This window comes from Monodon monoceros, unplaced genomic scaffold (assembly GCF_005190385.1).
Source record: "Monodon monoceros isolate NGI ecotype Baffin Bay Population unplaced genomic scaffold, NGI_Narwhal_1 Super_Scaffold_15, whole genome shotgun sequence".
Classification (NCBI taxonomy): domain Eukaryota; kingdom Metazoa; phylum Chordata; class Mammalia; order Artiodactyla; family Monodontidae; genus Monodon; species Monodon monoceros.
In genome coordinates, this window is record NW_021703771.1 from 17,500,217 (window position 1) to 17,514,330 (window position 14,114).

At 34.1% G+C, this 14,114-nt stretch overlaps 1 protein-coding gene across 7 annotated transcripts in view; it reads right to left on the reverse strand.

Moving 5' to 3' along the window:
• Positions 1–14,114, reverse strand: part of SNAP91 (synaptosome associated protein 91) — a 157,059-nt gene that overhangs the window by 76,910 nt on the left and 66,035 nt on the right. For 5 of the 7 annotated variants that reach the window (XM_029224258.1, XM_029224255.1, XM_029224254.1 and 2 more), the window contains 4 exons: positions 12,845–12,951; positions 8,803–8,844; positions 3,140–3,210; positions 1,054–1,059 (listed from right to left, as the gene is read on the reverse strand). In XM_029224258.1, the coding sequence (XP_029080091.1) occupies positions 1,054–1,059; positions 3,140–3,210; positions 8,803–8,844; positions 12,845–12,951 (226 nt within the window). The remainder of the gene's footprint in view (positions 1–1,053; positions 1,060–3,139; positions 3,211–8,802; positions 8,845–12,844; positions 12,952–14,114) is intronic. The other 2 variants (XM_029224259.1, XM_029224261.1) reach the window with 2 other exon arrangements.

Below are 14,114 nucleotides of genomic sequence, written 5' to 3' on the forward strand. Positions count from 1 at the left end.
TCTACCCTACCACTGGCTCTTCGCCCTTTATAAAAGGAAATGCTACAATCTTTTATATATAATGACATTATTTAAAGCCCGATACTTATTTCAATAACTTCAGCTAGAGAAATTTAGTACATGGTGAACCATGTTGGGGGAAAATAAAACACGAATGTAATTTTAGAGGAGAATGAATGACCCACAGATCCTGTAAAATGTTACAAACAAGTCCATGGGTTTCTATGATGAACACAGAAAATGCTAAGGTTTACACTTCCCGTGTGTTAATGGTAAACTATCAAAAGAAGAAATTTTATTTCTTATTCACAACACTAATCCCTACACAGTTTTTGGTCAAAAATGCTAGCCAGAAAGACAAACAAAACACAGATGTGAAAAACCTATCTCTTCCAAATAATTTTAATTACAATAAACTTGAGTTTCTTGCACCCTCAACACTTAGTAAACCCACATATAAAATAAAATCAATTTCTCTCTTTTGTTCTGTGGAATTACAGAAACAGACAATATACAAAGGCATATCACACAGTATTGCACAGAATTTCAAAAACGAGTATCGGTGGATATAAGGCACTAAATATAAAAGGCCTACGTATTTTTTAGCAGACATTTGAAAATGCTTCATTTTATGCACTTACTTGACTTAGAGGTTAGAATAGTTTTATACTGCTACCAGAAGACAAAGAAAACCCGTTTAAGTAATTAATTTTCTTAATAGCATTGTCTTTTGGCACTTCTGCCACGTGCCATAGGGAAATCTTTTGTTTACTAAACAAGTGAAAAAGTCTTTGATGTCTAAAATCTAAGAGGGATATCTGAATATACAACTAAGAGACTCTGTCAGTCTTGATCAAAGAAGACCAAAATAAAACCATTTATGCGAGCCACCTTAGGAGAAAATTTTAAGAGTATAATGAAAAAACACAGATGTGTAAGATGGACAGAAATCAGTTTTCAATGTTCTAAATACCAAATGTGGAATTTTAAGAGTGTTTTTTGCATTTTTAGGAATAACCAAATGCAAAAAATGTCACTCAATATAGTACTCACCCTTCACTTAAGGTCCCAGGTAAGCACAAACATACAAAGAAGAAAATAGTTAACTACTATAGTTCATTTATTTTAAAAATAGGGAATAAGCAAAAGACAAGTTCATAGGTGGTCTCAGCCAATTCAGAAAAGAAATCTGACAAGCATAAAATGATTTTAAAGGAGAGAGGAAAATTACGCTCAGTACAAGGTAATTCAAAACAGAAGATCATTAGGTTCTTATTTTACTACTAGAAATGTAACCAAGTGTCCATAGCCAAATAGTCCAAAAACAGTTGGCAGCAGCCACAAGGGGGCGGCTTTAGAGCCGAAGTTAGGGCTGATGAGATCCACTCTAGAAGGCGGCTTCTCACAGGACTGCAGCCCTGGCAGATTTCAGGAGGGAATAGGGTGGACCTGTGCATGGTGCGGGGACCTGGGTGGGGAAGAGGGCAGAGAAGCTGACTTGCACCCATGCGCATCCTGCATGGCCCAAGGGAGAGGCTCTAACTCTGGCATATGCATATTTCCTCAGCTAAAGGGATCCATGTGCCACAGGAAGAGGGAACTTTCTCAGGCTTCCTGCCTCCTTTGGCTTAAATCCTAGGCCACTCATTTTGCTTCCCAGACACCCTAATACGGGAGGGGTGGGAGGAGGCAGCAATTACTGGAAGCGGGCACCCTCTTTTGTGACTTAATATACTCGCACGTCTTTTCAGTTGACGTCAATCTACACACACAAGTCTGATCGTCCATGGCCACACTGAAGTGGGGACAGACCTTGGACAATGGTACAACCTTGACAGAGCCCCTGAGAGGTCCTGTCATTCATCATTCCAAATAGCTCTGCCATCACAGCCTGAGAGAGCCCTACTCTGTTGTTTACCATCAAAAACTTAAGACATGCAATAATTTTTATACTAACTTGGAAAAGATGACAGAAATCACCCTTAGCTAAACAACAGGCAAAAGAGTGACTCAACACATGAGTCTAGATTCTGGGAGAACGCCCAGAGAGAAGCAAGCAGAAAGGAGGTGCATTTTGGTAGCTGTATCACAGGTAAAATCCACGATCTGCCTATAGCCCTGCAATGAGCACTTCACGCGTTGTCTCTACCAATTTCTGTTGTCGATCTAAACAGAATCAACATAAAGCTGGGATCACCAACAAAAACAGATTTCAAGCTGACTCTGTAGAGAGAGCTACATTGTTTTTAGGTGGAGATAATGAAGTATAAAATAGTCCCTGACCTTAAGAATCAGAAAATCCATTTAAACCACATATCGCGGCAGGGGAGGTGGGGAGGAGAGTCATAAAACAGTGTGGTGCATGATTAAGGAAGCCCTCATGAGATGGCCCTCCCAGGATGTGTAAAATGCACACACGCAGAGACAAGGAGCGGAGGCACCCAAGATTAGCAGAATTACACTCTGAGCGAGGTACAAAGACGGGAAAGTACCAGGTCTTGTGAACCGACAAGTATGACCCCGGCTGGAGAGAGGACAAAAATGGAACCTGGACATTTTTGGCATGCAGTCAGGAAAAATGGTCAAAAATCTAAGTGTCTAAACAGAAAGGCTGAAAGTCTATTAAAACTACGCTTATCACTGCTCAACTGCTACTCTGTCTAGAAAAATAACTGTCAAGTGTCAGCAGCATGTCATGCCGAAGGGTCCACCTGGGAAGAGTCTGAATCCAGAAAGCCATTCCTGAAGGCTCTGCTTTTTCACAGTAGGGTCGGTAACATAACAGAGTGTTCAAGGCTGCTTGGGAAATTGGGTTCCCAATGATGACAGTCTCAAGTTTTAGCACGAGCAATTCTTTTTCTGAGGATTGTGAGACCCTTCTGAGGGCAAAATAATAAATAAATCAGCAAGTCCAGCCAACACAGGTACAACCTACTAGTTTGCTGAATTAGCCTGCAGATAGATTACCTATAATGGGGTCATGATGTCGTAAGTTAATGGGAAGGGTAGGGGTTTTGAGGGAACTCAGGATAATTACAATAAAGCATACCCTAAAACAGTAGTACTGTGATAAATCTCACTGTATAAAGAATAAGTCTAGTATTTTTCATCTTATTTAGAATATACAACTAATGCGTACTTGTTTCCAGGTTTCTTTCCTTCTAATGTATTTAGATGCTGTTCAAGGGTCTCCATAAGACTGCTGGGAGCCTACAATAAGAAAGTAAAAAATAAATGTCTGCATCGCTTTCTTTCAAAATAAATACACTGGAACATCACTGTAACTTTGTATAGTGCAGGTCTGGGCACCCTAATACATATGGGAGATAATTTCATTCCAGGGTCTTTTGGTACTTAGATATTTAAATTCCACAGAATCTCAAACAGGCCCATCATATATATACTTAACTTCACTGCATAACAAACAGTGTTACAGTGTGGTTTCGGTGTAGAAATGACATTGGATAGACTTTTACTAAGATATTACTTAAATGTAGTAAACTCAATTAAATCAAGTTCACCATATGTTTCCATAAGACCACAGTGGAAAAAGTAAAGGTATTTGTATCCAAGTCAAAAATGTAAGTGCCCAAATACAAACTTACAGAAATATGAAAATACAGTAAAATCTCACTTATCCATATCTGACTGAAATATTAGGGAAAATTACTACTTTATTAAAAAAGAGAGGGTAAGTGAGAGTTGTGGGGAAAAAAATACAACTTTAATAGTCAACCACAATTAAGATTTTCTTATTATTCAGCTATGTAATTTATATACATAATAAAGTAACTTTAGCAAATATTAATGTTATAACAGACTACTGTGTTTTGGCAAATTTAATATATTTCACCTCTTTTATTAAGAAGTACCTGAATGTCTTTATCATATTTTAGGCAATATAAAGTGATGGCATTTTGCTGTATATTAGGAGAAGAAATAATAGGTTCATATAAATATTCCACCCCATCTATTCCTCAAGCATTAGAAATTTACCTTCACCTTTCTCGAATAATCTTAACCCAAGTTAGACTTTAACAGCAGCACAGGCATTCAAAGACTGGCATAACATTTATAGATACATTTAATTTTGACAATTATTCTTAAAATTAATATAAAATTAATTTTGAGGGATTTTAAAGTAACTATGCTAACTGCTAAAATAGTATAACTCTACATTTTACATTGCACCTATAACGACAAATGAAAATAAAATTCTTATTAAAATTGTTTAGTACATTTAATTTTCATTTCACTAATAGACTCATATACTGCCTTAACAATAATATTATTACATATATAATTATGTGAGATTATTGTACGTGTAAATTACAAAGTGAGCCACACATAAATTTATAAATATAAATTAGTAAGTGAACAAAAATATTAACTTGATCAAAGTGATGAAGGTAGGGTAGAAAGGGACAGCCCTGTGAACATTATATAAAAAGTTAATTACTGTAGAGTAGAAAAAATGACTTTCAGGAGATATAATAAATTTTGAAAGTTATAAAAATTAGAATTCTTAATATAGCTCAGGTAAAAGGTGACTTAGCAAATTCCAGTAAACTACAACTAGGGGTATACTTCTAAGTTTTAAAGAATGAATTTTTAAGAGATAAAGGAAATTTTGATCTATAAAAAAATTGTAAACTACTAAGATGCGCTCGCTTAATAAACAGAATGTGTATTGTAACTTTAAAAGGAAGAAGACAGAAATGGCTTAACAATTTTTAGATGAATTCACACCTGAGAACTTCCATTATAACTGTCATAATAGTAATAATTATAATTGTCATAATAATGGAACTTAGGAGGCCCGGGCATATAACTTTAACCTTTTCGGTTTCCATTCTTTTCATTGGGATCACAGTAAGGAAAAATATATCATGCCATAGAACCTCTCTCCAGTTGGAAGACTTAGGTCCTCTGAATATTAAATGCAATGTAAAAGAAATGTGATTCTGTGCTAAACCTGTTTAAAGAAATGCTATTTATAGTTATAAAATAGAGAACAGTATGGGATAACAAAAGAAGTAGTATTTTTTCCTATATAGTTTCTTAATTATATAAAACAAAAAAACCAAAAACAGGATGATAGTTTTCAATTTCATTCTTTTTGTAAAGTTTCTTAGTAATTTAAGAAAAAAATAAAGTAGTAGTCACTAAAATCACAATAGTTGAGAGAAATGTGACCAAGAACACAGACTACAAAACTGACTTTAAGAGGTGTTATTTTGCAATGCATTGCACATAAAATTAAGTTTGGAGCATTTTAGCTTAGAAGTTTAAAAATGCTTCATCATTTATATCTCTTATTAGGACACATGAAATCTAACAGAATTAAACTCTTCAAACATTTTTGGAGGGAAAAAAACTACTTTGATAGTAAAGTTCATTGAGTGTAGGAATATTGGCCTTCTGAGCTCTATGGCACTGAGCACATCCTGGCATGCAGCAGACAAAAATGAAAACTGTCTCAAATTTCCAAGGGGCAAAACTTTGAGAATGCCTCTGCTGTTGTAAAAGGAACTTTAGTATAATTAGCAGTATCTTCAGTTGCTTAGTTTAAATACTGCTGAAGTCAACAGACCAATCAGGTGAAAATACCAACCCAAAGAACAAGAGGCAGCTTGTGACTAACAAATAACAGTGATATATCATGGTTACCGATTCATCAGTGGTACAGTCTTTAAAAGGAGACTTTTCTTTACCAGTAGTTTTCAGATCAACCAGAATTCCTGACATCAAAACCTAAGATGTTTTTCATAAACGGAGATATATTAAATTCGGAACACATGCACACACACCAAACAGGAAATAATATTTTGAAAATCCTTTTCTTGAAACAAATTCATAGCTGATTGTGAGTACAGGATCAAAAAGGAAGCATCCATCTACAATTCAGATGCTTTAGATCCTAAAGCATCATTAAAAACAAATGGAAATAAAAAGCAACCAAAAGGTCATTCAAATTTTTTGATTATTAGATCTAAGAAACCATTGGAAAGTGCTGAGGAGGAATATTTCAGTTCTGATATCATATTCACTTCTTATTCAATAGTACTTCTGAGTGTTTAACAAGGTTTTTCATTGGTATTTATAAATCATTTAAAATGCTGTTATGATGATATTATATGCACAATTTAAAAAGGGCTACAGATGACCACACTGGTATTTACTGTACATTTTCTAACCAGAAAGACATCCATTCAATTCCTCTGTTTCATCTTGCTGCAAGAGGAATTCTAATCCTTTCTCAGTTAGGAGCAGCCTTTCCCTACTCCCAGTCAATAGGTAGCCCTTCTGGTCCCCATCATCTCTTTAATCCTCTTCCTTGCTGGCTATTTTTGTCCATCGCCACGGCTAGATTCAGTGGCCATGGCAGCCACAGAGAAGCCTGGCAGAGAGTAGAACCCAATCTCACAGGTCTCAAACAGAGTCCACACTACCTGGCATTTCTGACCCATCTCCAGATTAGTTCTTGTCTAACACTATCTGAAGGACTAACCCTAGAACAGCTCACATTCCAGTTTCTGTCTGACCAGACTGTCACAGTGGGTCTAAAACCCCAGCTCAATGACAAGCCTCCAATGAGACCTGTGGAAGGGTTCTAAATAAAAATTAGGGAGTGTGTTTAGCTCTGCTGCTCGTGAACCCAACAGAAATCACAATTAAGTAACTTATTAAGAAATTTCAGAAGCACACAAAACTTTTGAATTGAGATTTAAATATACACTGGAGAAATGAACTAGAGGATTTTTTTTATAAGGAGATAATTTCAAAATAAATGCTAATACTGAAGTCTATGTGGCTCTTCAAGTCATAACAAAAGCAGAGGATAGTTACCAGTGTCTAATGAATCTCTACCACAGAATTGCTTTCTACTAGACCCAGAGTAAGATTTTATCTTCTTTAAGGATGGGTCTCTGTTCCCCAAATTATAACAACACAGAACATACATCATTACATAAAATATTATGCCTCTGGACTTCTTAAGAGAAGATTATATAAACTGTAATGAATATAACAGTATCATTAAAAATTAAAGCCAAGTATGTAAATCTGTCAATGATATGCTATAATTTTCTAATTTTAAAAACAGAAAGGTATTTAAGTATCCTTTTAAACCTTTTTTCATCTCCCTTCAGACTCTGCCCAAACTGAGATAAATGAGGACCTATTTTCTTCTTAACCTGCCAGCCTCTCTAACAACATGACTAGTTTTACTTCTGTTCCATGGTGAGAGCAGTCTGTACAGTTGAAATAAAGATGATTTACCATTTCTAAAAGCTATTCATTGAGTTAAATATTTAAATATCTACATTTTTTAGGTTAACATGTAGTTGGGTTATTTTTTTAAACTGCAATGTAAATGTTAATAATGTAAATAATTAAATAATTTAAAATGAAAGCACAGTGATTTTCTTTGCTTTTTATTACAGTGGTACAAAATTAATAAATCTTTATTAGATTATAATCTAATAAAGAAATTTTAATAGTATTTTATGCACACAATTTTTAGCCATATCCAAGATGATACCAATATCTTATTTAGGTATGCACCTAATCAAAGAACACTATTTTCTCATAGTAACAAAAATATTTTATACTAATATTATGTCTATTAGAAGGCACTTTCCACCAACTTTTAAATAAAAAAATACAATGCCATCATTTTCTGAATTGTTCTGTGAATTTTATTTATGAAGAATTCTTGGTATTTAATTGGTATTTTAATAATAATAATAATGGTCTCAATACAGAGACCATTACTTTGGGTTTCCCTAATTTTTAATAAAAATTTAAGGTTAACATTTAAATATAGAAACATTTTAAGGGATAATAAAGATAATAAATTATTAAACACATTTTGATACTATTAAAAATGGGTAACCTTTCATTATGACAATTTTCTTCAATTACAATAACTTTTTTTTATTTGCAAAGACAGAAAACTCATATATTCATTACTGGTATATATGGTAGCAGTTCTTAACTCTCTCCTATCATCTATTTCTAGTTAAAGAACATGTTTGGAACAGAAATTTACCGTAGCAGAATGACAAGTTGATTAAACAAAAATAGTTCCTGCCAATTATGAGAAAGGTCCTACAGTAATTCTGCACATGTGAATGATCTTGATTCTAAATCCAAGGAGCCGTACAATGTACCCTCTTAACAGATAAAAGGATTGATAAGGAAGCTCTACTATTGTTTTTGCTTCCTAGATAGTCCCCAGAAAATCACTCATCTACCACTACTATTTTTTTAAAAAAGGTTCTTTTGTATATAGAAATTCCTCCCCTTCACAGGGGAGACAAAAATCAGTGTATTGAACAGTAGAACTACAACATCAGTGTTCTCGCTATTCGTGCCCCTCCTCCATCCCTGGGACATGTTGAAAACTAGGAGAAGCAGCAGGAAGAACAGTTCAAATGTTCTGATTACATGCCTATGAATAGTCACGTTTCATGGATAAAACACTTTTTAAACATTTTTCAAGGCTTCCGTTTGATTCAAGTTTAAGAATGAAAAAACGAGCTCAATAATTAAATACCGTTGCCTTTAAAGAGGAAACGATTTTATAAGATTAGGAAAATATTCATATTATCTCCAGAAATACATTTAATAGCTAAAAAAGAAATAGTAAGTCAGAATGATTTCCAAGAAAGGTGGTTGGCCTACATTCAAAAATGCATTAAATGCTTATAAGCCTCTGCCCTAGGTAAGACCATTTATGGCAAACTATGGATTAATAATTTCATGCATACTGAATTTTTCACTCAGAGAATCACTTACCTGTGTGAGGTCAGGAATGTCACCTTTATCAATGCCAACTTGCTGCGGATTAAAAAAAAGTTACTTAATAGGTTTTAAAAAATTAATTTCTCAGATCACCTATAGAATTAGTTAAAACCACAGCTCAATCTTGGTATAAAATAATTATTATATATATCAATCTCACTTTGAATATGTGCTTTTTGTGGAGTTTTCCACTCAATATAAGAGCAATGATTTTGGCAATATAGATATAACAAATGTACAGAATTTTGCTAGAACCTGAAAAAAGAACTTAGGAAACTGAAGTGTAAAAGGTTTCCTCCATGGTTAATGGCAACTAAAATTTTTTTAAAATGCTTCAACTAAATTTAAATTGTTAATTATGCCCAGTCAGTCCTCTGGACAGGGAATGTTCACTGAATTTTAATAACTTGTTCAGGGTGTAGTTTCCACCCTTCCTCACACAGAGAGAACCACTGTGACATCCAAGATGTATCCTTCCAGAGTTTCTTTATGCATATCCAAGGAAATAGTAAATCCATAAATACATAGTTATTTCCCACATTATTATACAATAATAGTGTACTATATACACTGGGATTATACTTTTCATTTAACAATACATCTTGGAACTATATCCATATTAATATACAGAATTTCCTCATTTTTAAACAGCTTCCTTGTCTTACAATTTATTTAACAAGTCACCTATTAATGAACATTTAAGTTGCTTGCAATCCCTTGCCATTGCAAGCAATGCTGCACACATCACTTTGCACCTGTGTGGACACACCTGTAGGACACATTTGTAGAAGTGGAGTTACTAGATAAAAGCAAATGTGAATTTTAAATTTTGGTAGCTTGGGGAAGGAAGAGAAGGGAGGGAGGGAGGGACAGAAAAAGAAAGTGCTATCAAGACTGCAAATACGGGAATATATTAATAAAGGTGAATCAATGAAGAGAGTACACAGGTGTTCACTATACAAGCTTATCAACTCTTTTGTAGGTTTGACAATTATTCAAAATAAAAAGCTGGGGAAAAATACAAATCATAACTTCATTCTCTCATTCTATATAAATGATGAAATTGAGGCTTAAAGAAACAAAGCGGGTTAACCCAAGTCTCTCTGTGAGAAATGAAGTGCTTCATTATGCTGATGGAAATGTGGAAGCAAATACAGGAAGCCTAAGTGTCGGCTCCTGAAAGACAATAAGGCAAACTGGAGAGGGGCAAGTCCACTTGTGTGTCAAATGCTGAGCTAACTTCTTTCCTTTGTCTTTTCTATATCTAAAGCAGCGTAGGGAGACGCAACAGGGAAAAGATATGGGGATATATGTATATGTATAGCTGATTTACTTTGTTATAAAGCAGAAAACTAGCACACCATTGTAAAGCAATTATACTCCAATAAAGATGTTAAAAAAATACAAAATAAAGCAGCGTTTCTCAGCCTTGGCCCTATTGACATTTTGGGATGATAATTCTTTGCTGGGGGCTGTCTTATGTCTGCCCTAAACTCACATTCTTTCAAAGTATGGAAATTATAAATTAAGGCAACTTCATTCTATTTATTTCCATATTTCAATACGTCTTGAGATGACCCATTAAAATAAATATGAATATGAATGAAGTCAGTGTTTTTTAAATTAAAGCATTATGGGTCCCTAATATTGGAATCACCTCCTTAAAAGGTGATTCGATTCTATGAAGTGGGTAACTCTGTTAAAGGAATTCTTCCTTTACATTGCTATTCTTACTGTCCTGAGCTTCTGAACCACAATGAAGTTGGAGGATGAAGTGCGATTGTATTACAGAAATCTCATCACTTTCTGTCTGCAAGTATTCTGGGAGACGTAACTCCAATGAGTTGGTATTTACCTTGGAATAGCAAACTAAGAATAATTTAGTTCTATAAAAGGTAAGTGCGTTTAGCAGACATGTCTATTACTTGTAAAATAACCATTTTACAAAGTTTCAGTTGTCTGCTTTAGGAGACTTCAGTATAAGAATTCAAAGCACAGGAAGTTTTCTGTACTTTAAGCAATTCCTCTGCAAAATTTGAATATATCCATAGGAATTATTCAATTACTCCACATTTCTTTTAATACGATGGGAAATTTAATGTTAACATTTGCCATATAGCCTATATATAGAGTTGTATTTTAGAAACAACATTCTTGCAAGTCATCTACACATTCTTCAGGCAAATGGTATTAACAACAGGGTAGCTTATTGGGTAGGAGTCCATACATATGTACACCACACAAGCACTGCTTGGTAGAAAAGAGAAGCTTCGTATATTTGTTGAAAATTTTCTGTATTTACCAATCATAACCAAACCATTCGACACTGGTATCCAAATAGTTAATGTTTAAATTATGAACGATGCGATTTAAATGTGAAAGAAAACACTAATGGTTAACCCATTGTGATTAATGTTTATTCTACTAAAAGTAATTTTGTAAATTAGTATACATTCTATAAAAAGTCTTAGTCATAATGTTTGAATAAAATTAAAATATTTATTATTATGTTGTTTAAAGACAAACTCTCAAAATGACATCTAATTTCTGTATATCTCTTTCTCAGCAGCCTGAAATGGGCCTGTGATAACACGAGGTTATCAAGAGACACAAAGTAAAATTTTACATGTAAGAATAGAAGGAACTGATATATAAGCACCCTTTCTCTCAAGGAGACCTTGAGCCCAGCCTTATTATGTTGATTAGAGAAATATTTACCCCCAAATTGTAACACGTCCAGCTCTTTACTTTTTCGATATACACAACATCAGATGGGAACACTGGGAAGAGTGTGCATCAGGAATTAATCGAACAGTGAAATAATCTTCTGCCCTGAGTGTTTAGGTATAATTGATCCTCTCACAGAAAAGAAATTAGGCAAATTTTGCTAGATTACATTGATAATTACAGTTGAACCATGGGAAAATCATATCAAATACAAAAAATAAAACTTGTGTAGCAGCAAAAGTTTCAAGCAATTCTATCCTTCCTTAAAGGCCACCAACATCAATAAACCCATGGAAATATACATGAACATGCTTTAATGTATATGTAGTTTATTAAGCTAATCTTTACCTTTTGTTTCCCATATTGATTTTTTTAACAAATTCTGATTATAAACTGTATGGATCTAAGCTCGAGAGACAGTATTTTGCAAGATTATTTTGGTCTTGGAATTTAAATATGACAATTATCACTCCTGTGAATAAATGAAATTTGAAGAATAATGCTTGGACTAGAGCGCTTTTGAAACTATGTGTATAAAATGTCTGTTCTTGTGCTACATTCTGAAAATGGCAAAAACAGCAAAAACATGGCAGGAATGTCCCACGTCCACAGCATTTTATGCTTTGCTGGTGAGCTTCAGAACCCTTCCCGCAAAACACTTCAGTCAGCCCTAGCAATCAGTTAGTTGACAAGCAAGATAAGAACCCATTTGTCACCCTGACAAAGGAATGTAATAAAATGTCATAATTTCCACTATGAGTCAATCATTGGATTTCATAAGAGAAGACACCAATTTACAGATAACCTCAGGAACAACAACTGTATGGTTACACAGTTATTGTGATTACGTATAAAAAGACATCCTTAAGACACAATTTATAAACTTTATAAAATTAATTATACTTTGTTTTCTTTTTTCCTTGTATTGAAATCATTTTGACACAGTAAGAAAAGTCAGGGTTTATCGTTTACACACTAAGAACAATGGACAGACTTTTCTAAGGGCTTTTTTCTACAGTTCAATACAAAGGAAGCACTTTCTCACAATCAAGGACAGCCATGAGGTGAGATGGAGGGACAGACCACCTTGCAAAGCTGTGAGCTCATTATCCATGAAACTTTTATTTGGACACAGGATGATCTTCTGATTGAAAAGCAAGAGTGCAGAGCACAGCTCTGGGTGAGAAGCAGGATGAAATGTCTTCCAAGGCCACTTCCAACCCTAATAACCTGTGACTCTGTGGCAGAATGTCTTGCCAGATTATGAACTCTACTGTTTACTCCAGATACATGTGTTAATATTACTTACCTCTGCAACTTTGAGAAATTCAGACACTCGTGTCATCCTAGTTAGAAATCGTTTGTAAATTTCTAGAGCATCTTTACATTGTCCTTTCTTCATTTCAAAAAACTTTTCTAGAAGAGACAGATAAGCATTTCGGAAAGTGTATTATATTCAATCTTCTTCTAAGCTTACATTGATACTACTACTTAACAACTTTAATGTCTGAATCAAAACACTTGGCACTAAAACTTATGGGAAATATTAAAAACACCTAAACAAGTGAGGTCTGAGTAGTTTAGGAAAGGTGTTATGTTCTAAGATGTCTCACATGAAACAATTTAAATAACGAAAATACAGTTAAAGTAGAAGAATATATTAATTGTCATAACAAGTATACTTCATGATACATATAGCGTAATATTCTGTTTCAGAAAATAGTATCAAATTCTTACTGATAACAATCTCAAAAGTTAAAACTGCACCCTACAGCATCCTTATTTTCTTAATAGTTCACTATAACGCAATAATCTATATATTATGAAGCAATAATCTATAAACTTCCCTGAATTAAAGAATTCTTGAAATTGTCTACACTCCATATAAGTGATACTTGCTTTCACTGGTCATCAACTATTTCTTTCAAACATTATGTCTTTTTGTTATAAAATAGTGGAGTTTCGTCCCTTCTAGTCCATAATCGTATCGTCTTTCTCAACTTTTAGCTTTCTAGACAGAAAAACAAAGGGTCCTTTTGCTGCTCTCTTCTGCCTCCCAAGACTAGAATTATGAATTATAATTGTAGTATGAGAGTGTATTTTCTCCATACATGTTTTGAAGAAAACTAGCATTTTAACAGTGCTTTCCCCAGCCAGTCATTCATCCATTCATTCAGTCAAAAATTACTAACATTGCGGATGGAGACACAGTCGGCCAGTGTCTACAATAGCTCCCTGGCAACCCTGGATCATAACTGATGGCTCAGTATCTTCATTATTTCATATTTGCACATGGTTAAACATATGCTATTTTTATGCTCTCTCACATTTGAAAGTTCTGGATTTCATTCGGCATGTAATTTTACTACCTCAAAAGTATTTTTAATTTTCTCATGAAAGGTTTAATAATATATAATTACACAAAGAACTAATTATTGAGGGTAGCTACTCATTACCTTCTGTTGACAGTTTTTTGGTAATTTTACTTTTAACATGCACCTCCCCTGTAGGGTATTCGAGGGAAGCAAAAAGATCAAGAAAACAAACACATAATGTATTCTAGTTGTTAGGATTCGAGA